Source organism: Eptesicus fuscus, chromosome 5, assembly GCF_027574615.1.
Source record: "Eptesicus fuscus isolate TK198812 chromosome 5, DD_ASM_mEF_20220401, whole genome shotgun sequence".
In the NCBI taxonomy this organism is placed as follows: Eukaryota; Metazoa; Chordata; class Mammalia; order Chiroptera; family Vespertilionidae; genus Eptesicus; species Eptesicus fuscus.
Genome location: NC_072477.1, coordinates 52,357,671 through 52,382,367, shown reverse-complemented (window position 1 = coordinate 52,382,367; position 24,697 = coordinate 52,357,671). Strand labels below are relative to the sequence as shown.

Here is a 24,697-nt window from a genome sequence, read left to right as displayed (position 1 = left end):
TCTTTGTGAGGGCATGATAGTCAATTAGCATATTTCCTCTTTATTAATAGGATGAGCTTTCCTATTCATGACAGATTATTTTATGCCCCTGTTAGTCTTTATTTTGACTATTATTTGACTTCTTTGAAGAAATAACTCACTGGCTACATTTTACTCATCTGAAAGTTTATCTATAATAGCACAGAAACAACCATAGCTAATAAATAAATGAATGGGTGAGACTATATTCCAATAAAAATATTTTTGAAACAGGCCCAATTTGACCTGCAAATTGTTAACGCTTTGTATAAATCATTATCTTATATGCCCATTAGAATTTATATGCCAAGGAAATTTGTAAGGAGCACTGTTAAAAGACATATGAATGCCCAGTTCCTCTCGTGTATAGTGACCAGTTTCATTCGTGCCTTCTATATGAGAAAAAGCAGATGAAGTAATAAATACAGCAGATGCCTCAAAACATGATATGAAAGGCAGTTTTTCTCTGAGCAGAGAACATCCTCAAAGACTGTTATTTAAAGGAAAATTTCAAGGTACATGACCCCTGGCCTCAAACATGTGGTAATAATATGTCATATCCAACACACTGAGCCATATTTTGATTGCTATTTGAGGAATGTTGAATGTGCCTAGCCCGGGCAAAAAAGAAAGAAAAACACAAGGCATACATGACAATGAAATGTCAGTACCACTTTGACATAATCAGGAGATCCATTGCAAAAAGGTTTGCTATAGAAATAGAAAGAATACATGTGTTATTTACATTTATATTGATTTTCTCAATTTTATCGTTTTTCCTGGATTATTATTTTAAGGGGTACTGTTTCTCCTTTATGTCTGATAATTATATCTTTCTTCTTTATTTTTTTCATCCTCACCCAGGGATATGTTTATTGATTTTAGGGAGGAAGGGAGAGAAAGAGCGAAACATCCATCAGTTGCCTTCCCGTATACACCCTAACCAGGGATCAAACCTGCAACCTAGGAATGTGCCCTGACCTGGAATCGAACCATCAACCTTTTGGTGTATGGGAGGACATTCCAACCAATTGAGCCACCAGCCAGGGCCACATCTTTCTTAATCTGTTGAACCTTGTATCTGTTGTAATTTGTGCACTTAGTGCTAAATAATTACATTAATAATATTACGCAGTCTTTTCATGCACACATCATATTAACTGGTGATTGAAATTTTCTTTTCACTTTTCTCCTTTATCAAGAAGTTATCACCTCTGTTCAAAGAAAAATTTACCTTTTGAGGAGTCTGGGAAAATTTTTTAATTATAAGCATTTCTAAAAGATTGAATGATCTTTACCTGGTTTAGTACTTTGAGTACTTAATGTATGCTTCAGCATTGTTTTTTCTTTTTATTCTTTATTGATTAAAGTATTACATATGTCTCCCCCCCCCCCATTGACTTCTCCCCTCCCACTCCCACCCCCTAGCACATACCCTCACCCCCCTGGTGTCTGTGTCCATTGGTTATGCTTATATGCATGCATACAAGTCCTTTGGTTGATCTCTTATCTCTGTCCCTTCCCTCCCGCCCCTCCTCCCCCACCTTCCCTCTGAGGTTTGGCGGTCTATTTGATGCTTCTCTGTCCTGGATGTATTTTTGTTCATCAGTTTATGTTGTTCATTATATTCCACAAATGAGTGAGATCATGTGATATTTATCTTTCTCTGACTGGCTTATTTCGCTTAGCATAATGGATCCATGCCCATCCATTCTGTTTGTGCTTCAGCATTGTTGAATAGGCTTTTAAGAAAAATGAAATATCAAGTGAAGATGAAAAGACAATATAACAAAACAAATGAGATGCAGCGAAAGCAGTAATCAGAGGGAAATTTATAGTTGTAAGTGCCTACATTAAAAAGAAGACAGGCCCTGGCCAGTGTGGCTAAGAGGTTAGAGCATCAGCCCGAGCATCTAAGGGTCTTGGATTCCATTCCCTGTCAAGGGCATATACCTGGGTTGCGGTTCCCTTCCTGCCCCCAGTTGGGGCGCATGTGGGAGGCAACCAGGCTATGTGTGTCTCTACATCAATGTTTCTCTGGCTTCCCCCACCCCTTTCACTCTCCAAAAAGCAATGGGAAAAATATCCTCATGTGAGGATTAACAAATAAGTAAATGAATAAATAAGTAAACAGGCTATGGCGGTTTGCCTTAGTGGTTAGAGTGTCGGCGTGGGCTTAAGGGTCAGGAACACGTGTGTACCTAGGGACGTGACTTAATTGCAGCATATGCAATAGAATAATAGGATGTGATCACTGTTAACCTTTCAATTTAAGCTATCACAAATGTGGTGTTGAAAACTATTCTGCAGTAATCTGACATGTTGTCTTCCATTTCATTTTACAAGAGACTTTGATAAACTGAAAATATATCCAGAATCTGTGTCGGGGACAGTGAGAATATTCAAACCCTTCAGGAGCACTGTTGAAGATGACACCTTATCTAATCACTGTTTAAGTATGGGAATTTTTGGTGATTCCTACCAAAGGAATGCCTAGTCTTGAAAATACTGGTAGTCTTCAAACAATGAGAGCTATCCAGAAAGAGAATAGGAAAGGAACAGAATTGACACATATGTGGTCATGAAAGCATTCAAGCAAAGACTAGGTGGCCTTTTTTTTTTTTTTTTAACATTCTTTATAATGAATGGGTGGAGCCACATAGTAACTAAAGTGTCTTTCAACCTTAAGATTATATGGATCCACATAGTTATTAGAAAGTGGGCCACCCACTGATGGGGGAAAAGAAATATATGCTTAAACAATGGTTTAATTGAACTCAAGTACTTATTGGATGCTTCTTAAATTCAAGACATTGTTGAAGGTACTATAAATAATTTAGAAGTATTGAAATTTTCAGGTTTGGATCATTATCAGTGGGAACATAACTTGTTTCCTTGGCCTTGTTTTATAGTCTAGTCTCCTGAGACAAGATATAGGGCTTGGAAGCCCAGCACAGCTGTCTTCTTCAGGAAAAGCTGGGACACCATACTACTCATTCTCCACCACAAGTTCCAGGAGAAGACCACTCCATGACTCTGCAGCACTTGGTGAGTGTCTCACAGACAAACCCCATCCTACAAATGCTTCTCCCCACCCTTAGTCTCTTCTGGCTAAGAAATTTGATTTCTTGGATATCATGTTGATATTGGGGCTTATTTACATAAAATAATACATCTATTAGATATTTAATAAACAATTTAATACTGTTGTTTGGTCATCAGTATAGAAGGGACTAAATAATGAAAAACAAAACTTAAAAATGGAACTAGTTTTTCTTCATAAACATGTCTGCTCATATATTTTTTTCTGCTCATATTTTTTACTAAAATTGACATAATGCTGAACTATTTACAAAGTGGTTTTATATACATTCTCATCACATAATACAACAGTCCTGCTAGGCAGTGGATACAATACTAGATTTAACATAAAACTGAGGCTCAAAAGAGGACACATTCATATAATTAGTAGGTGACTTTCACAGAGTAAAATTTAAGATTTTCTGACTCCAAGTTCAATGTTCTTTGCATATTAATTGCTTCTACTCCCCACATTTTCTTAAAATGAGGTAAAAGTAAAAATGTAAAATTAATCATATTAAAGTGTACAATCATATTAAAGTGTACAGTGGCATTTAGTATATTCACAATGCTGTTCAACTGTCATCTCTGTCTAGTTCCAAAACATCCCCTTAAAAGGAAACAGGCCTGGCCACTGTGGCTCAGTGGCTGAACATCGACCTGTGAACCAGGAGGTCATTGTTTGTTTTCCAGTCAGGACACATGCCCGGGTTATGGGCTCGATCCCAGGAGGCAGCCGATCAGTGATTCTCTGTCATCATTGATGTTTCTATCCCTCTCTCCCTCTCCCTTCCTTTCTCTGTAATCAATAAAAACATTTTAAAATCGCAAACCACATTTAAAAAGGCAAAAAAAAAAAAGACAGTACCTATTAAGCATTCAACCCTCATTTTCTTTATACATTACCTATCCAAGCCAGTCTATTTTGTGTTGCTACTTAACAGCAAGTTTCGGGTGTATCTGACGCCTTATCGCTGTTCGTGGCATTTTTGGTGATTCCTACCAAAGAATCCTTTATTCAGGAAAATTGAAGTTGTAAAGCATGTTTATATTAAGGTAGACCAGCTTGTAAAAAAATATATAGTCTAGGCTTTGCAGACGCCGTCACCCTGGAGCTGCCTGTGACCAGCCATGGTGAACCCCACTGTGTTCTTCGACATCGCTGTCGAAGGCGAACCCTTGGGCCGCGTCTCCTTCGAGCTGTTTGCAGACAAAGTTCCAAAGACAGCAGAAAACGTCCGTGCTCTGAGCACTGGGGAGAGAGGATTTGGTTATAAAGGTTCCTGCTTTCACAGCATTATTCCGGGATTTATGTGCCAGGGCGGTGACTTCACACGCCATAATGGCACAGGTGGCCAGTCCATCTATGGGGAGAAATTTGAGGATGAGAACTTCATCCTAAAACATACAGGTCCTGGCATCTTGTCCATGGCAAATGCTGGACCTAACACAAATGGTTCCAGTTTTTCATCTGCACTGCCAAGCCTGAGTGGTTGGGTGGCAAGCATGTGGTCTTCGGCCAGGTGACAGACGGCATGGATATTGTGACAGCCATGGAGTGCTTTGGGTCCAGGAATGGCAACACCAGCAAGAAGATCACCATTGCTGACTGTGGACAATTCTAATAAATTTGACTTGTGTTTTATTTTAACCATCAGACCATTCCTTCTGTAGCTCAGGAGAGCACCCCTTCATCCCGATTTGTTTGGAATGTTCTATAATCCTTGTGTTCTTGCCACAGTTCATTGGGTTCCATAATTTCTTTACCCCTTCCCAGTCTAGCTGGATTGCAGAGTTAAGTTTATGATTATGAAATAAAAACTAAACAGTTGTCTGTCAAAAAATAGATATAGATATAGATAGTCTACCAAAAGAAAGTATATCTGCCCTGGCCAGTATGTTCAATGGTTAGAGCATTGGCCTGCCCACTGACGGGTCTTGAGTTCTTTCTCGGTCAAGAGCATGTACCAGGGTTGCAGGTTTGATCCCCAACCCCAATGAGGGCATGTGGGAAAGCAACCAATAGATGTGTCTCTCTCACATCAGTGATTTTCTCTCCCTCTCCTTCCCATCCACTCTCTAAAAATCAAGGGGGAAAAATATCCTCAGGTGAGTATTAACAACAACAAAAAAAGTATGTCATAGTTATTTATTCCACAAATATTTGTTGACTTCCTCCAATTCCACAAATATTTGTTGTCTGCTTCCAATTTATATATCTACCTCTATCAAACTGATATTTTGGTGAAATATCCCTAGTTTCTGGGTCTAAAGTATGCTTTGAGGGTAACAAAGGGCACAATAATGGATTGTCATGTTCAGCAGAGAGCTGTGATTAGATGTGCCCAGCTCTCAGTATCGTGGGTGATTTGTGAAAAAAATTAATTGTAAAGTGTCTTTTCTCCATCTCCACTTTTGTTTCCCACCAAATGAGTTAGGGTAGGAACGTTCATTTGAGTGTAGATATGTTATTGCCACTCTAGAAAAGAATTTGTTAGTATGTTACATGAGTGAGTGTAACAAAAAACACTACTATAGACCAATATACTATTACTAAAAGTTCAAGGATAAAATGAACTATTGAAATAACTAGAAAGGGTGGGGATAGATTTCATAAAAACAAATTTTTCAGAAATTAGTACTTATATCTTACTCATTTTCATTTTCATTATGATAGATACTGTTTATTGTTTCCATCTCAGGTACTATGCTATATATATACTACATTTTTACAAAAACTCTATGAGATTGTGATATTAACCTCTTGTTACAAATGAGGAACCAAGACTGAGGAAGCTAAGTAACTTATTTTATACTAGAGGCCCGGTGCACGAATTCATGCATGGGTGGTGTCCCAGGCGGGTGGGGAGGGCTGGGACACGATCGGCCCTCCAGGCGGGTGGTGGGATGCCCTTGCCAGCCCGGGATCTGGATCCGTCTCGCTGACATTCACGCCAGTTGTCAGGAGCCACCTGGCGACAGCTTTTATATTGTTTCTTCCTTGATGAGCATCTAGGGAGGGGAAGGTGGCTGCGGTGCCCAAGGCCAACTTCCAGGAGGCTGGCCACGCTGTCAGGATCATGCCGGTGGCACTGGTCTGTCGGTGCCTGGCCCGTTCTCTGGAGATTGGACCTGCAGGACCACTGAGGGAGTGAGTGGCTGCCACTGGGCTGGTGGGCCACTGGGACGGGCCAGTCAGCTGAATGGCGCTCCCACTGTGGGAGCGCACTGACCACCAGGGGGCAGCTCCTGTGTTGAGCATCTGCCCCCTGGTGGTCAGTGTGCATCATAGTGACCGGTCATTCTGGTCATTTCGATCGTTTGGTCGCCTAGGCTTTTATCTATATAGATAGCCAAGACTTACTGCCCAGGGAGGCCCACTCATGTTCTGTATGCATACCATTTAGTGGATCATTATTATTCTACTAGAGGCCCGAGGTGCACGAAATTCGTGCGGGGCAGCGGGCAGCGGGGGGGGGGGGGGGCAGAGGGAGGGGGAGCCTCAGCCATGCCTGTGCCCTTTCACAGTCCGGGAGCCCTCAGGGGATGTCGGACTACATTTTTTAAAAAAATCACCCTGTACTTAAGTTTCTTACTAACTCCTCCTCTTAAACTCCCCTCATTCTCACAGTCTGTTTCTTCTTTTTATTTAACTATTTTCCTGGCCTCACCCCATTTTAGCATCCTTCTCTTTCCTGCTTTCTTTCCATCCCTCCCTTCGAACCTCCTGCGGCCCCCACTCCTTCCCTCCTGCCTCCCTTCTCTCCCTTCATTCCCCGTGTCTGTCTCCTTCTTACTCCTCCCACTCTCACCCTCCCCATTTGCCTTTCCCTTGTGAGCCTGAACCCTGCCTCCCTCCTTCCCTATTATTACCCCCCCTCGCCACCTGCCATATTCACTGGTTTCTCTTCTAAACCCTCCCCTCTCCTCTCTGGGACCTGCTTCCAGCCCCACCTGAACGCACTTTGATATTAAAGCTTTTGTTCGGGAGGCGTTAACCCCCAGCCCAGGGCCCTGCCCTGGCCAAGCCTTCGCTGCCCCCCCTTCCCCAGCCTCCCCGCCGCCATCCTCCTCCCATTCCCTGCCTGGGATGCCTCAACTTCTAGTCAACCAAGTACACTTAACACGTCAGCAAACTAACCCTGGCCAGTGTCTTTGGGGTCCAGCCCTTGGGGACGAAAGCGGTACCCTCCTTAGTGTCCAATTCCTCCCCAGCTAAGCTGCGCTGCGCCTTCCCTCCCAGTGCAGGGCGCCCGGCCCAGCAAGGGTGGCCAAGGCCTGTGCGGCCTCCACCTAGAAGGCCTCGGACTGTCTACCCCTCTGTCCCAACGGCCCGCACCGGGGGCCACCACCCTCCTCCCGCATCTGGACAGGGCTCTCCGTTCTGCACCACCTGCGCCTTGCCCCTCTCTGGGCCCAGCTGCTCCGCCACCCCCCCATGATCGCCACCCTCTCCTGTGTGCCACCCCGCATTTCCTTCCCTTTTCCATTCCCTTTTCCATTTCTTATTCCCTTTCTGTATTTCTGTTTCTCCTCTTGTTCTGTCTACATGCAGGCTTGCCTTCCTCTTCCTCTCCTTTCTTATCCCCTCCTATCATATCCTATCCTACCTACCCGGGGCCTTGCAGCTGCCTGAGCAGGGGCAGGGACGCAGCCTGTTGAACAGTCATTATGTGATGCCATCCTGGACAATTTGCATATTCCTCTTATTAGTATGGATTCTTCATTGTTATTTCTTAGTCTTAGTCACTCTTACTTGGCATTGCTGTTATTCATAAAATCTCAGAGTTAAAAGGACCTCAAAGATCATCTACACCAATCTCAGCATCTTCTTAAATTATTTAGATACTTTAGGCCAGTGATGGTGAACCTATGACACACGTGTCAGCACTGACACGCGTAGCCATTTCTGATGACACACGGCTGCTGAGGCGGCCGCATGCCGAGGATGAAACATTTGCTGCTCCTGAGGATGAAACATTTGCAAAATAACGTTTTTTCCTCAAAGTGACACACTACCCGAGTTATGCTCAGTTTTTTGGCGAAGTTTGACACACCAAGCTCAAAAGGTTGCCCATCACTGCTTTAGTCAGTCAACATTCTGCAAAACAGTATCTAACAAATACTCTGGTTTCTCTTTAGAGCGCATAAATCTTTTGCCTTTTACTAAAGATTTTCATAGAGAGGAACAATTCTGAGTTTTGAACCAATTTTTGAGGCCTTGAATCTGCAAGGTTAAAAAAAAGTATCTATCCAATTTATAATCATTTTGCCAGATTTAATGTAAACCTAATACTAATGGCTAAAATTCATGGTACCACTCTCTGTAGGCACTGCCCTGACCCTGTTTTATGTATTATCTTTATTACAGTAACTCCAGGAGGTGTAGCCCACTTTTCCATCTTAGGTATGAACATCAAGAGGTGAAATGACTTGCCCACACTCACACAGCTGCTATATCAGTGTTGGGCAACCTTTTGAGCTTGGTGTGTCAAACTTCGCCAAAAAACTGAGCATAACTCGGGTAGTGTGTCACTTTGAGGAAAAAACATTATTTCGCAAATGTTTCATCCTCAGGAGCAGCAAATGTTTCATCCTCGGCATGCGGCCGCCTCAGCGGCCGCGTGTTATCAAAAATGGCTACGCGTGTCAGTGCTGACACGCGTGTCATAGGTTCACCATCACTGTGCTATATGATGAGTCTGAAGTTTTAATCCAGCCAGCTTCCTCTCTTAACTAGGACACTTTGAACCCTTCCAAACAGAAATGGGAATTCCAAAGACATGATTTTAAATGTCACATTATGTATGTGATTGTATTGTGGCAACTAATGATGAAATTAAAATATAAATGAAAATGTTCTATTTAGCCCTAAACTAAATAGCAATATCTTCTAAGAATTACCCTGTAATAGAATGATGGGTTCCAAACTAATAAGAGCAGTACATTGGACTCTCTTTGTTTAGAGTGGCTTTTCCTCAAGAGATACTGTATTAGTTAGTTGTGAAGAGTTGGGTTCTAGAAAAGCTTCAAACAAAAAAACGGAAATTTTGCCTGTAAATTTTATAAATATAGAGCGAGCCAGATGTTTCTTTTTGGCACTTTGTTTTAAGGACATTTAGGCTGCCTGTTGGGTTAGTGACTTGGGTGCCAATTAATGCTTTTTTCCCTTTCTATTGTATAAAATTTTTCCACATCCTACTTATAAAGTTGTGCTTTCTAACCTCCTGGGGTATTTACTGTAAAGATTCCCACCCCGCCCTAACCAGTTTGGTTCAGTGGATAGAGCGTCGGCCTGCGGACTCAAGGGTCCCAGGTTCAATTCCAGTCAAGGGCATGTACCTTGGTTGCAGGCACATACCCAGTAAGGAGTGTGCAGGAGGCAGCTGATTGATGTTTCTAACTCTCTATCCCTCTCCCTTCCTCTCTGTAAAAAATCAATAAAATATATTTAAAAAAAAAAAAAATCCCCACCCCGAATTTAAATGGGTTTCATTCTTTCTTAACTCCATGTCTTTCATATCATCTGTGACCCAGGAAAAGACCATGCTTGTTTAATTCCCATTTTTACAGTTTTCAAAAATAAATTATACTTTACATTAGCTTTCTTCTGCTTTCTCTCTTTTTAATAGTGAACCCCTCTGAAAAATCCTGAATTTGATCCATTTTTTGTGAAATATTAGAAAGCTGTACTTATCACCCACCTTTTTGTTTTTTTTTACAATAAATAAGGACAAGTTTTAAATTTTACAGATAGTAAAATTAAAATACCAAGCCCTAACTGGTTTAGCTCAGTGGATAGAGCGTCAGCCTGAGGACTGAAGGGTTCCAGGTTCGATTCTGGTCAAGGGCATGTACCTTGGTTGCAGGCATATCCCCGGCAGGGGGTGTGCAGGAGGCAGCTGATTGATGTTTCTCTCTCATCGATGTTTCTAACTCTCTATCCCTCTCCCTCTCTGTAAAAAAATCAATTAAATATATATATTTTTTAATTTAAATACCAAGTAAGGCTGGGTAGGCATATTAAAGTACTCATGTTTTCATTTTTACTAGTAAATCATTTATGTCTTAGAAATAAGTATACTTCCTCTATATAGTTATTTCTTGGAAATAGATATAAACATCCAAGGGTAAATTGTACCGTAATTGGTGCTGAAGTTGCAGTTGTAACCACACATTGTTAAAGTAAACTGGTTTCTCCGTGTGATGTTGGACACTAAATTTATGTCTCTGTTAAGGAGTTATATTATGAAAATCGTCTCCTGCACAGAATACCCCTCTGCAAATGAAACTGAGATAAATGATGCAAAGTGCCTAGTGTAGAGCCCAGACATAGTAATTGGTACTTAAGAAACATTAATTCCCTTTCCTCACATATGCTTATTAGTTTCTTGTTTTCTTTCTTATTTCACTTTGCTTGCCGTCATCTTTCCAAATTTATGGGATATGTATTTCAGAATATATCACTTCATTAGGACCTGTTCTGCACTGGAACCAGTTGTGAAGAATGAGCCTCCCATCCCTATATTCTCTTGCTTACTCCTAAATATTGGCAAATAAGAGAGGCAGTAGGAGGAAAATTTATTTCCTGTTCATTTGAAGTCTGATCTTTTCTAATACAAATGCTGATGAAATATACTGTTTTCCATGTGCAGATCCTTTGCAAGCAAAGAAAGTCAGAAAGGTGCCTCCTGGTTTGCCTTCTTCTGTAAGTACCCATTTTTTTGACTTTGTGGTAAACAAAATGATTTCGGATATTCAATATTTGCTGGCTATAAGGATATATTCGACTGGTGTCATTAAGAACACTTCACATAATCAGTTTGCTGCTTAACGGAACCATGGATTGAGATAAATCTGCATTTAATGTTAGGTTTTTAGATTTCTCTGCAATGATTTGTAGCTTACTCATAGGCTTTTACTCCATGTCCCTGTCATTTGAATTCCCCTCTTGGGAAGTGGACTAGGCCAGTAGCTGTCAAAGAAGATCTCCTGTACAGGTCTTTTGATGTTTAATTAGTCATTATGTTGCTGAACAGGAGGACAGACAGAGATTAATAGCTGAGAATCTTAGAAATTTACATTTGTAATAATCCCAGTGGAGCTAAAGACATTAAGATTCGGAGGACATGTTCGGCTCAGCTTGCCTCAGTAGGACTGAGGTTATTAATATGCATAAATCACCAAGTCAGATGTTCATTGTGAAGCCCTTGTGGATTTTAAAGCCTTCATTAAGCCTTTCCTAACTTCAGCCTACCGTCAGGAAAGCTTTCAAGCAACTAGTTTGTTGATCCCTCTTTGCTCCAAAATGTATCCTTTGAGAATTAAGAGTGTTCGTGAAGGAGGTTGGAAAGATTTGGTGAACAATTATTAATGGTCATGATAATCTAATGCTGTAGGGGTGTTTATGCTATTAAATATACTTTATTCTTTTAAAGAGTAAAAGTATTTGTAAATTAACCTACATCATAAATCCACCTACAATTTAAAAATCCCTGGTGTGAGGAGGGAAGATATTTTTTCCTTTCCCTTTGCTTAGAGCAAATGGGGAGTGGGGCCTCAATCCAAAAGCCTTGTAGGGTACATCTCTTTGTTGTGTAAATGGATGTTGGGCTTTTATTTGGCAGTACTTAACACATGGGCGCAGGTGCTGCTGGATGAGTCACCGCTCATCGAAGTATATGCAGAATGGAATATCCGGCTTGGCAAGTCGTAATCTAGAAGGAGCAGCATGGGTTTGAGCTTTTCATATTTTATTGAGGCTGAAGTAGAGATATCATCTTTTGGTTGTTTGCTTTCCTTCTTTCCTGTGTTCTTCCCTGGCCTTCTCTTCCATGTGATACATGAAAACTCAAATTTGAAATCCTCTTTGAAAATCAGTTCCAGATGGATCTGAGTTTTATGCAGCCTAGGGCAGCTGCGCTCTGAACCTGCAGCCTACCTGTAAGGTTGGATTGCAGCTGCAGGCATTCTTAAAAGCTTTTGCTTGCGTAAGCACTTGGGCCCACTAGAGGCTGAATAGCTGCTTGATAAACAAAATGAACACAATGCCTCAAATCATTATTCCGGAAGACAAATTTTTTTTTCAGCAGCAGCTAAAAATAGTTGGGCAATTTACATTTTAACAGTTGTGTACTATGCAGCGATAGGTGGTTCAACCATAGAACACATGATTTCTGCTAGATTAACAGAAATCATATTTAAAACTGACAGAATTGCTAAAACATGTAACTGGGCAATTTTCTTGTAATTTATTGTTATAATTCTATAAGAATACTAAAAGTTAAATTACATACCAATATTTAATAGAACTACACAGGTAAGGAAAAAAACCACATTAGTACATACAGAATTCATCTATTTCTTCTTAGTGTGAGATCAGTTTTAAGAAACAATTTATTTTTAGTGTTTCATAGTTCTTTCATTTTTAAACCAAAATGACAAAATGGACAGAACAGCCTGGAAGGAGAATAGATACTGGAGGTCACTAGCATTCCTAATTTTAACAGCATTCACCATATTGTCTCAGAGACAGAGAAATTCTGACAAAACCTTGATTCCTTTGAGAACCATTAGGAAATTTCACAAGTCAAGCCTACTTATATATTGTATTACTAGCTACCTTATTTGGGATTTATTTGAGAGTTTTATAGAATAGAATTAAGTATTTTTAGTTCTGTATTTAACATCAACTTCAAACCTGATCATACGACTTTGAAACCATGCTGAAAATAGTATTTACACATATTGAATGCTATCATTAGGATATATAAATAATAAATGCCTTTTACTTAATTGAAAGTGTATTTTAGATTGGATTCTATGTTGAAATCTCAAGTTTTTAAAAGAAATATATTTTTAAAATCTTTAAAAACCTTGGTAAATAATACCAAAATATACACTTCTGAGAACACAGTTAATACTATTTATCTTTTCAGTGTCTAAAACAATGGGATTTAAAGTCATGGTTTTCTATTTGAATGTTTTTCCTGAAATATATGTAATTTAATTGTGTGAATTATTTTTTAAATGGGTATAAAAATGAACATGGGCTATGTATATTTTGTTTCATGATCACTTAGATATTATACTTCCCAAACTAAACTAGAAACTTGACAGTAACATCTCAGATTTTAAGGTTTGCTGTTTATTCACTCTATCTTTAATCTGTAAAATACATGTTACCTTTACTAAAGACACTGTGAAAGAGTGTTAGGAGATCTCTGAGCATTTTCCATTTTGGTGACAGAAATTGTCTAAGTCCCAGAGAATGTTAAAATCGCAAGTTCCATTCTCAGGCCAATGTGAATCATTATCTAATTTATATTGTGGCCAGGCAGTATTAAAATAAAAGATAAGGTGCTTTGTCAGGTCCTCCGTGGAAAAGCCAAGTGTGTTAAGATGACAGAGGATCCTGGGCAAGTCCAGAAGGGAAAGTTACTGGTCTTAGCAAATGGAAAGTGGTTTAAGTGAAAGGGAATGTCGATTGGGAAATGATCTAAAGGTCAGTTTCCCAGGGGAGAGGGTATTGCTTCGATTATTTGATCAGACCTAACAGTTAGTACCACTCATAAAAAATAAATAATAGGCAGGGTAATTTACTACATGCAAGGCATTGATAAGCTACATAATCTGACCATAGAGCATTGGTTAGAGGCCTTTTCTTTTTGTAAGCCATGGTATTATGTTATTTAGGTATTATAAATACAGACCTCAGTTCCTCTATTCCTCTCTGCAGAACAACTGAATGGTAACTTCTCTCTGTGGATGAAGGTCCAATAAGGGGGTGTTGACATCATTAAAGCAGTATGTAAAATTAGGAGATTGATGTCTGCTTAAATCAACTGGCTCAGTTATTGATTGGTTGGTTGTATGACCAATCATAAAGTTATCCCTTAGGAAGCTTAGAGTGGGAAATCTGAATTTCCTTTCAGAAAATGCTAATTACTAAAGGTTTTAAAACTGATATGCTCAATACATAACCAGAAATTCGCCCAGGCTGGGTGGCTCCGTTGATTGGAGTATAATCCTATACACCAAAAGGTTGTGGATTCGATCCCTGGTTGGGGTGCATACGTGAGGCAGCTAATCAACGTTTCTCTCTTACATAGATGTTTCTCTCTCTCTCTCTCTCCGCCCCCCCCCCCCTCCCCGCTTCCTCTCTAAAAAAACCTTTAAACATATACTCGGGTGAGGATTTTTTTTTTTAAGTCATGTGGGGATCATTTTCTTCCTACTGATGAAGAAATGATGTTCTTAAGCACATTTAATTTTCTACTTGCTTCTCTAGACAGGTTGAAGTATTGAATAAGGTAGACCTTTATAGCAAAAACAGTAGAATGATGCTTAGTCATTGAAAATGCAAACATACACCCTTCAGGGAAGTTACTATCTAGTATGAGAAACAAGCAGTCAGTGAATTAATTACATTGCAATGAGGCAAGTAAAGGTGTATACCAAGTGCTCTGGAAACATGGTTAGGTAGAACTAACCCTGCTTTGGGAAGTTCTAGTGGCCTCAGGAGTTGACATTTGAGCTGTGTCTGGAAAGATGAATAGCAGTGCATGTTAGAGAAGAAGGAAAACAGACCAGACATGTGAAAAGGGCATAGAGATGTGAAAAAATAAACATGTGCTCAAGCCACATCTAGAAGTACAGCATTACTGGATTCTGTACCAAGTACAACCTTTGTACTTTACCTATAGCACATCCATTCTTCCACTTCAAAAGAGGATTAGGGAATACATAAAACCAGTCAAGATATGAAAGGGGATAAACACTCATGGCAATCTACCCTAGATAAAGGCCTAAAGTATGCTTATGGCCAATAGATAATAGAGGCATTTGTGATTAGTAAGGTTACTTGCGAGTCTTTCCAAAGGCATGGGCAGTATTTTGACTTTGTGGGGTGTTTTCCTTTAGGATTCCTGAATCTCCCCTCCCCTTCTCTAACCACCAACTCTAGTCTTTGTTCTTTGTACACTAGCTGTTTTTCATCTACATCAGATTTTTACTAAGATATAACAGTTAAGGAAATTTTGAAGCACTGGGTAGGGATTATAGGCAATTGTGTTTTTTTCCTTAGTAATTTGTGAAAAATTGAAACACTTGCAATATATTTGTTAGCATCCTTTACAGACTCAGTGTCACTCTGTTAGAAGTGCAGGACTTACCAGGTGAGGATTTGTAGACACTATCCTTTGTCATCTCAATGTTTAGTCTTGGTCAGATAAATCTGTGATAACTAATATACTCTTCTTACAAATAAAGAAATTCAGACTCAGAGATACTCAGGAACTTGCTGAAGATCACACATAGAGCCAATTACAGCCTAACTTAATGTCAAACACCATTTTCTTTTTATTTTAATGCTAATATGTATTATGTATCTTGGTTTACTCATAAAATATCTTGTTTAATATATTGAATTTAAAACATAGTTTATTCTTTCAATTATGTTTTTGTTGGTCAAATTTATTTTTAATTGGTTTTGTTGTTTAAGGACCTATCACCATCTTAAAGGGTTGATGTAGAAAAAGCACAGACTTCCAGATAAGCAGATGATGGATTTTATCTGGCCTCAGCTTCTTTTTATTTTATAACCTTGAAGAAATTGCTTTCAAGTTATCTGAATACCAAGTTTCTATTTGTAAAAGGAGAAATGAATGCCTGTCTCAAATGGTAGTTTGAAGGCATTATGTGCTACGTGTAGAATAGACACTCAGTAAATGTTCTTTATTTTTGGTAGTTCCTACCACTACAGTCTGAAATTTAAAGAAACTTTAGCATCTCATATTTACAAAATTTTGTTGAAAAGCAAGGAAAATTTTGAAAATATAAGGAAGGATACATGGAAACTGCTGTTGTTGTTTAAAAGCATTCATTTTCAGAAAAGAAACCTATGAAAGGAAGGAAAATGTGTTGAATTAAATTCCGCTGCCTAGAATTCATACTAATTATTTTTGTTTTCTGAACTATCAAAGTCTATGTCTTTTTTCTTTCTTTTTTTTTTTAATCATTGGTTGAACATCCTTGTGAGCCTCTGAAGCATTTCTCAGATGGAGAGAAGTATCTTTGCTTCTTATTCTTTATTTCTTAACTTGGTATTAGTAATTCCAAACATATATCTATTTTTAAAATATGCTACAGAAGATGCAGAATTCTGAAGTAAGAAAGAAGCAAGACACTTCAAGATTTTTATCACCTGAAACTAAACACCTAGACAAATTCTAGAATGCCTTTAGACAAATTTCTAAAGTTATATTCTGGTTATATTATAGCTTTTGAACATCAAATCCTGGCGGTGCATCAAATGGCATGTTTCACTCATTTGAAAATAACTAGTTTGCAGTCCCATAAATAGGCTGATAACAGAATCTCTTTGTTTCTTTATCAAATGTTATTCTGTCCTTTGTACTGTTTTTAAGTGTGTATATTTTTTCCCACAAAAGCCATTACAGTTTATCAGATAATTTCTTTGCTTTTCAGTTAAACTCTCAAAATGTATTTTACCATCCCAGCCATCAAGAAAAATATATTTTCTAACTCTTCCTCCCCCACCCCCTGTAAGTTACTTGACTGTTTTTGAGATGAATCAAAGCAGCTTAGATTCCACCTTTTCTTGCTTTGCTACAGACAGGTACAGAGGTCTGTATCTTTTGGATTGGTAATTGACTACAGTTTAAGAAATTATGCTTTCCATTTTCCCCCAAAATTTATTTAATTGGAAATGGCTTTTATTAAAATTTATTGACTTTGAGAGAGAGAGAGAAGAAGGGAGAAGGTGGGGAAGGAGAGAGAGAGAAATCTCTTTGTTGTTACACTTATTTATGCATTTACTAGAGGCCTGGTGCATAAAATTCATGCACTGGGGCGGTGGCGGGGGCGGGAGGGAGTCCCCTCAGCCAGGCCTGCGCCCTCTCGTAGGCCCTGAGCATCAGGCCTAATCTGGCAGTCAGACATCCCTCTTGCAGTCCAGGGCTCTCGCAGTCCAGGACCCCTCATTCCTTACCACCCGCCTACAGTGGAGGCGGGAGAGGCTCCTGCCACCACCACTGCGCTCGCCAGCCATGAGCCTGGCTTCTGGCTGAGCGGCACTCCCCCTGTGAGAGCGCAATGACCACCAGGGGACAGCTCCTGTGTTGAGCGTCTGCCCCCGGTGGTCAGTACGCATTATAGCGACAGGTCGTTCCTGGTCGTTCCGCTATTAGGGTCAATTTGCATATTACCTTTTTATTATATAGGATTGGCTGATTCTTATATGTGCCCTTACCTGGGGATTGAACCTGCAACTTTGGCATATCCAGAAGACACTCAAACCAATTGAGTTATTCGGCCATGAGCAGAAATAGCTTACTTTTTTTATTAATATGAATTTTGAGTCATTTTTAGTATTAAATTTGAAATATTAGGGGCACTCCTTGAGATGACCAAGAAGATATCCTGAGGTATTACCACAAAGACCACTAAACCATGTCCAATAAGCCAGCATTTTCATATGCAGACTAAATAGAATTGGTAAGACTATTAAATAGAAAAAGTTAGAATATTAAATCCTGAGGTTGGCAAACCTAAGATCTTTTTAAATAGGAAAGAGATGACAAATACTTTCTGGAGCTGGTAGAAATAAATAATGTGAAAAACTACCAGTGTGGCTCAGTTGGTTGGGCGGTGTCCCATGCACCAAAAGATTGCCAATTTTGATATTGGAGTTGGGGGCACAGACACCCCTTGTGGGTTCTTGTCCCACAAAGTTTGAAGAATAAATTTGCGGAATAAAAGATTTTAAATAAAAATGTGGAAGTTTATTGGAAGCATATACAAACTCCCCTGGGAGTGGTCCCCAAATGGGAAAAGCCTGCTCTCTCTCTCTCAAATGGGGGAAAAAATCAGACATCCCTCTTGCAGTCTGGAGCCCTCACATTCTGGGACCCCTCGCTCCTTACCACTTGCCTGCAGTGGAGGCAGGAGAGGCTCCCACCACCACCACTGCACTCGCCAGCCGTGAGCCCAGCTTCTGGTTGAGCAGGGGGAGCGCACTAACCACCAGGGGGCAGCTCCCGTGTTGAACATCTGCCCCCTGGTGGTCAGCACATGTCATAGCAACAGGCCGTTCTGCCATTCAGTCCATTTGCATATTAGCCTTTTATTATGTAGGATGTCACCCCAATAAATGCAATAAAAAAATTTTTAAAGAGTACTGGCTTGCCGAAACCGGTTTGGCTCAGTGGATAGAGCGTCAGCCTGCGGACTCAAGGGTCCCAGGTTCGATTCCAGTCAAGGGCATGTACCTTGGTTGCGGGCACATCCCTGGTAGGGGTTGTGCAAGAGGCAGCTGATCGATGTTTCTCTCTCATCGATGTTTCTAACTCTCTATCCCTCTCTCTTCCTCTCTGTAAAAAATCAATAAAATATATATATAAAAAAAAGAGTACTGGCTATCTGAATCAGTAAGGAAAAGGTCAAGAGTTAGAACTATAGAAAAACTGTTACTTCCACTTTATCCATGAAAACAGCAAGTTGAGCATCAAATAGAGTATTCTCAAAGGATATCACCTATGGAAGTCACTAGGACGTTAAGGTTACAGTGTGTCACTAGGCCTTTAAGATTAGTAAGTGTGTTATTAGGCCTTTAAGACTAGAATAATCTTAGTGATTGCACAATAAACAGTATTTACTCTCAGTTCCAGCTTCAGCAGAACTTCATGAATGAACCCTTTAGTTCTTGAACATAAGTTGGAATGTGTTTTTGCTTAGCTCCAATGGCAGACAAACATAGAGGATACACAACAACTGTAGGTACTTTAGAGTTTCTTATTTCTGGCTGTTAGATAAGCTGTCTCTATTTGAAGACTACCATGATATAAAATTTCCAAAGTGGTCAATTCTTTCTCTGACCTTATAGGTCAGACTAGCAGAAAATTTTTAGTGTATAAAGGGAATGGTTCTAAAATTCATTCCAAATTTATATTCAATTTGGTCAGTGAGTGAAAGATTTTCTTCATACATAAGTAAGAAGAAATAGCCACTGTTTATGCTGACAGTAACTACTGTTCAGAACAGTGCCAGAATTGTATCATTGCAGATAATAAGCTTTTAATTCATAGTTATAAGATGTTCATTTTTGTGACAAGCCAGTGATGTCTTTGATCTAATTCAAATCAAAAAGCAGAAGGAAAAGTGACCAGTGAGTCCTATGTATCCAATTGTTTGTACTGATGTGAAGTGGTTGTAGAGTGATAATTGTTATTTTCTGACCTCTTTTTAAAGAAGAAAGAACATGGCTGAATTTCAGAGCTGGCTTTTAAGGTTTATTGAACTCTTCAGCTGCTAGTTTTTCAACTTGTTGAGACTTCACAAACCAAATATAAGATAATACCCCGTGTGTGTGTGTGTGTGTGTGTGTGTGTGTGTGTGTGTGTGTGTGTAACTTGTATGGTTTTTAAAGTGTATGTGATTGAATTCTGTAAATGCTTTTTAGAGTTTAAGCCCATCCTCAGGGTTTTCAACATCAATAGAAATGTGAAGTTTTTGTTTTGTTTTTTTCCCCAAATGAAATTGAGGGTTATTTTTTCAAGTATAAGGAAAGAAGGAATGAATTATGAAAATTTAAATTTTATTACTGGGGTTGTTTGGGGCTCCAGACTTTATTCAAAGTTAGGGAAGGCATTTACATCCTGAGTAATGTGCTGACATAAAATTTGCCATCACTGATACTCCCTTTGTTTGATTTTACTTTGAAAAGTCATTTGTTTTACTTGTATGATATCTAATTTAGAGGAGTGTATGTAATCTATCTTATGTAATAAAGAGGTAATATGCAAATTGACCCTCATGCCCTCGTGTCACAAGATGGCCTCCCCCATATCGTCACAAGATGGCCGGCAGGGAGGGCAGTTGGGGGGACCAGGCCTGCAGGGGAGGGCATTTGGGGGCAACTGGGCCTGCAGGGGAGGGCAGTTGGGGGTGATCGGGACTGCAGGGGAGCAGTTAGGTGTCAATCAGGCCGGCAGGGGAGCAGTTAGCGGGCTCTCAGGCTGTCAGGCAGAGTGGTTAGGGGCAATCAGGCAGCCAAGCAGGTGAGTGGTTAGGAGCCAGCAGTCCCAGATTTTGAGAGGGATGTCCGACTGCCGGGACTGCTGGCTCCTAACTACTCGCCTGCCTGGCTGCCTGATCGGACCTAAACCGGCAGTCGGACATCCCCTGAGGGGTATCAGATTGGTGAGAATGCAGGCTGGGCTGAGGGACACACATCCCCCAGTGCACATATTTTGTACACCGGGCCTCTAGTCCTACATAATAAAAGGGTAATATGTAAATTGCCATCACTCCACTACGCCCACGATTGGGCCAGCGGCAGGCGCAGGGGGCGGGACTCGGGGAGGCCAGGGTGGCTTATTGGGCCGGCGGGATGCTGAGCTCGCTCCGGCAGCAGCAGCGCGAGCTCAGCGTCTGTGCCATGGCTGCGCCGGAGGCTTTTGAAAGGCCTGGTGCACCAGCGGACAGACAGCCAGCTCCCCCACGATCTAAAGCGGGGAGCTGTGTGTCCGCTCCAGCACCAGCGGACCCCCTGCCATCAAAAGCTGGGAGCAGGCTGCTAGCAGTGTCCGCAGAGTGTGCTAGGCTTTGTGGGGCAGTGGATATGGCCTGGATGGCAGGTTAGGCCTACGGGACCCTACACGTGCATGATTTAATCATGCACTGGGCCTCTAGTATATATATAAAAGCCTAAGCGACCGGGTGACCAGCTGGTAGCTATGACGCACACTGACCACCAGGAGGCAGATGCTCAATGCAGGAGCTGCCCCCGGTGGTCAGTGTGCTCCCACAACCAACCTCGCATGACCAGCCAACTTCCCGCGGTCCCTCCCCCCGGCCAGCCAGCCCCTATTGGCCCCGCTCATTCCACCCCCCGCCTCTGGCCAACCTCTCACAGTCCCAGCCTGATCGGCCCCGATCACCAGCCAGGCTGAGGGACCCCACCCATGCACGAATTCGTGCACTGGGCCTCTAGTCCTATCTAATAAAGATGGAATATGCAAGTTGACCGTCACACCATCACAAAGATGGCAGAGGCGGGGTTTCCATAACACAAGATGGCTGTACCCATAGCAGAGGCCGAGTTCCTGTAACGAGCCTTAAGCAGCAATCAGCAGGGACCTGAGGCCGCGTGGTGCTGGGCTGGGGCAAGGGGCCTGAGACTGAGCCCCCAGCCCGGCAGGGCTTGACGGGAGACCTCAGGCCACGTCCCCTGCCCCAGCACTGGGTCAGGGGACCTGAGGCCATGCCCCTCTCCCAGAGGAGCTTGATCGGGGACCTCAGGCCATGCCCCCTGCCCTGGCGCCAGGCTGGGGGACCTTAGGCCACGCCCTCACTGGGTGGAGCTTGACAGGGGACCTCAGGCCATGCTTCCCACCCCGGCACTGGACCTCAGGCTGCCCCCCCCACCCAGCGGGGCTTGACGGGGGTGGGGCCGGCAGGGTCTGGATCTAGCCCAATGGGAGTGGGGCCGGCTAGGTCTGGGTCTCGCGTGATTTTGAGGCACACGTGGATGGGCAGGGACTTGACTCTGGTTCCTGTGGCATGCCCCAGACTCCGACAGAAGGAAGATTTTCATATACATTTTACTAATTTTTTTTTTTATCTCTGACACTTCTATTATAGAGAAAGGGCAAATAGCAATACTAAAATATTTCCTCTAATTAATTCCCTTTTAATGTGCATGAATTTCATGCACCAGGTCACTAGTATCCTATATAATAAAAGCCTAATATGCTAAGTGTCCAGTCGTTCGTTCAGCCAATCAAAGTGTAATATGCTAATGATACGCTAAGGCCACTCAACCATTTGCTATGACGTACACTGACAACCAGGGGGCAGACGCTCCGACTGGTAGGTTAGCTTGCTGCTGGGGTCCAGCCAATTGGGACTGAGCAAGACAGGCTGGACACACCCTGGAGCCCTCCCGCAGTCCCTCCCTGGCCCCAATCATACACCATTGGGGTCCCTCAGCCTGGCCTGTGCCTTCTCGCAATCCAGGAACCCTTTGGGGATGTTGGAGAGCCAGTTTTGGCCCGATCCCACAGGCCAGACCAGTGGACCCCACTGGTGCACGAATTCATGCACCGGGCCCCTAGTATAATATATAGATAAATTCATGTAGTTGGCCTTTTTAGTGTTTTAAAAACATGAATAGTCTCCTGATAGTTTCTAATATCTCTCCTATATTTATATTCACTGAATAGATTTTTTTAAAAGAATAGTGTGTTGATTTTTAGAGAGAGAGCAAAGGAGAGAGAGAAACGTCGATGTTCTCTCAAACATAATTGATTGGCTACCTCCTGCATGCCATGTGCCTGGGCATGTGCCCTTGACCAGGAATCAAACCTGCAATGTCCTGGTGCATGGGATGACTACTGAGCCACACTGACCAAGGAGTTACTGAATAGATTTTAAACACATTTTAAAGCGTTGACCATTCAAAGTTTTCATCTTTTATTACAGTAAACCCTTGATTTTATGGATCTCCATTAAATGGACTTCGGATGTAACGGACATTTCCCGTCTGTATGTCATATGTGAAAATTAACGCCCTGTTCATTTTAAAAATGCTTATATCCAAGATTTGCTTATAATTAAACTAACAGGGTTTTTTGTTGTTGTTGTTGTTATTATTATTATTTCACTGTTATTTTTAACAAATGTTATCCAAGAGGCTATATGTTGGGGAAAAAAGCACTGTAGTATTTTTGCCAACATAAATAAATTCTGCTTATCTACAACTATAGTCTATGTATTTAAATCAAGAATCACCACTCTTTTTTTTTTTTAATGAATCTTTATTGTTCAGATTACAATTGTTTCTCCTTTTTCCCCACATATCTCCCCACCACCCAGTTCCTACCCCCCCCCTCTTCCCTTACCTCCCCCCCCCCCGCTGTCCTTATCCATAGGTGTATGATTTTTGTGCAGTCTCTTCCCATACTCCCCACACAGACACCCCTTTCCCCCTGAGAATTATCAATCCATTCCGATTCTATGCCTGATTCTATTAAGTTCACCAGTTTATTCTGTTCCTCAGATTTTTAATTCACTTGACTTTTAGATTCACTTGTTGATAGATATATATTTGTTGTTCATAATTTTTATCTTTCTTCTTCTTTTTCCTCTTTTTAAAGAATACCTTTCAGCATTTCATATAATGCTGGTTTGGTGGTGATGAACTCCTTTAGCTTTTTCTTATCTGTGAAGCTCTTTATCTGCCCTTCCATTCTGAATGATAACTTTGCTGGGTAGAGTAGTCTTGGTTGTAGGTTCCTGCTATTCATCACTTTGAATATTTCTTGCCACTCCCGTCTGGCCTGCATGGTTTCTATTGAGAAATTAGCTGATAATCGTATGGGAGCTCCCTTGTAGGTAACTAACTGTTTTTCTCTTGCTGCTTGTAAGATTCTCTCTTTGTCTTTTGCTCTTGGCATTTTAATTATGATGTGTCTTGGTGTGGTCCTCTTTGGATTCCTTTTGTTTGGGGTTCTGTGCGCTTCCTGGACTTGTAAGTCTATTTCTTTCATCAGGTGGGGGAAGTTTTCGTTCATTATTTCTTCAAATAGGTTTTCAGCATCTTGCTCTCTCTCTTCTTCTGGTACCCCCATAATTCTGATGTTGGTACGCTTGAAGTTGTCCCAGAGGCTTCTTACACTATCTTCAACTTTCTGAATTCTCTTCTTTTCATGCTTCTCTGGAGGAGTGTCCTTGGCCTCTTTGTATTCCAAATCTTTGAGTTGATTCTTGCAATCCTCTAGTCTGCTTTTGGGTGTCTGTATAATATTTTTTATCTCAGTCAGTGTATGTTTAATTTTTAGTTGGTCCTCATGGAATTTATCAGCCTTTTCCATGAAATTCTTGAAAAACCTTATAACCGTGGTTTTGAACTCAATGTCCAGTCGCTTGTTCTCCTCCATTTCTTTGGTTTGTGATCTGTTTCCTTGCCTTCTCATATTCTCTGCTTCCCTAAGTTGGTAGGGTAGTTTTGTGTACTAGGTGTCCTATTGGTTCAACGGGTCAGCCTCCCAGTTACTTGAGGTGGACACTCTTGGTGTACCCTTGTGTACTGTGTGTCCCCTAGCAGGAGCTACAGCAAGGGCTAGTTTTCTCCTCCTTTGCTTGGGCGGTTTTGGAGCAGTCTGACTGGAGCTGCAGTTGGTTAAGCTGCTCCAGAACAGGCCATTTATATGCAAAAGCCGCTGTGTGGAGCCTGGGCGGGTTTGTAGAATGTGCGGGGCGGGGCCTCAGGGCGGGGCCTCAGGGCTGGGTGGGGTCTCAGGACGTCACTAGGCTGGGGCGTGGCCAACGGCGATGGCTGCCGTCAGCCGTCTCAGCCTTTCCACGTTTCCAAGACCCTGCGCCCCGCGCTCCAGCGCAGTAAACAATGATTGCTGGGCGCACCACTGCAAAAAAGTCACTCTCACTTTCCGACCCGATGGCTGAGAGTCCAGCTTCTCCCCGTAGGTGCCTGGGTCCCCCGAGTGTCCCCAGAAACTGGATTTCAGAGTGATCGGGAGCTTGTCTCCCTGCGGGTTGAAGAAAAGCCGCGCACCCA

General features: G+C 41.6%; 1 protein-coding gene, 1 non-coding gene and 1 pseudogene across 5 annotated transcripts in view; all 3 read left to right on the top strand.

The window, feature by feature from the left end:
* TCF12 (transcription factor 12) overlaps window positions 1-24,697 on the top strand; it is a 386,352-nt gene that overhangs the window by 270,187 nt on the left and 91,468 nt on the right. For all 4 annotated transcript variants that reach the window (XM_054716203.1, XM_054716202.1, XM_054716201.1 and 1 more), the window contains exons 7-8: window positions 2,931-3,066; window positions 10,755-10,807. In XM_054716203.1, coding sequence (XP_054572178.1) covers window positions 2,931-3,066; window positions 10,755-10,807 — 189 coding nt within the window. The remainder of the gene's footprint in view (window positions 1-2,930; window positions 3,067-10,754; window positions 10,808-24,697) is intronic.
* Window positions 4,231-4,724, top strand: LOC103287457 (peptidyl-prolyl cis-trans isomerase A-like; annotated as a pseudogene).
* LOC114232043 (U5 spliceosomal RNA) lies at window positions 8,222-8,336 on the top strand. The gene has a single exon (XR_003618095.1). It is a non-coding gene; the product is annotated as a U5 spliceosomal RNA (small nuclear RNA).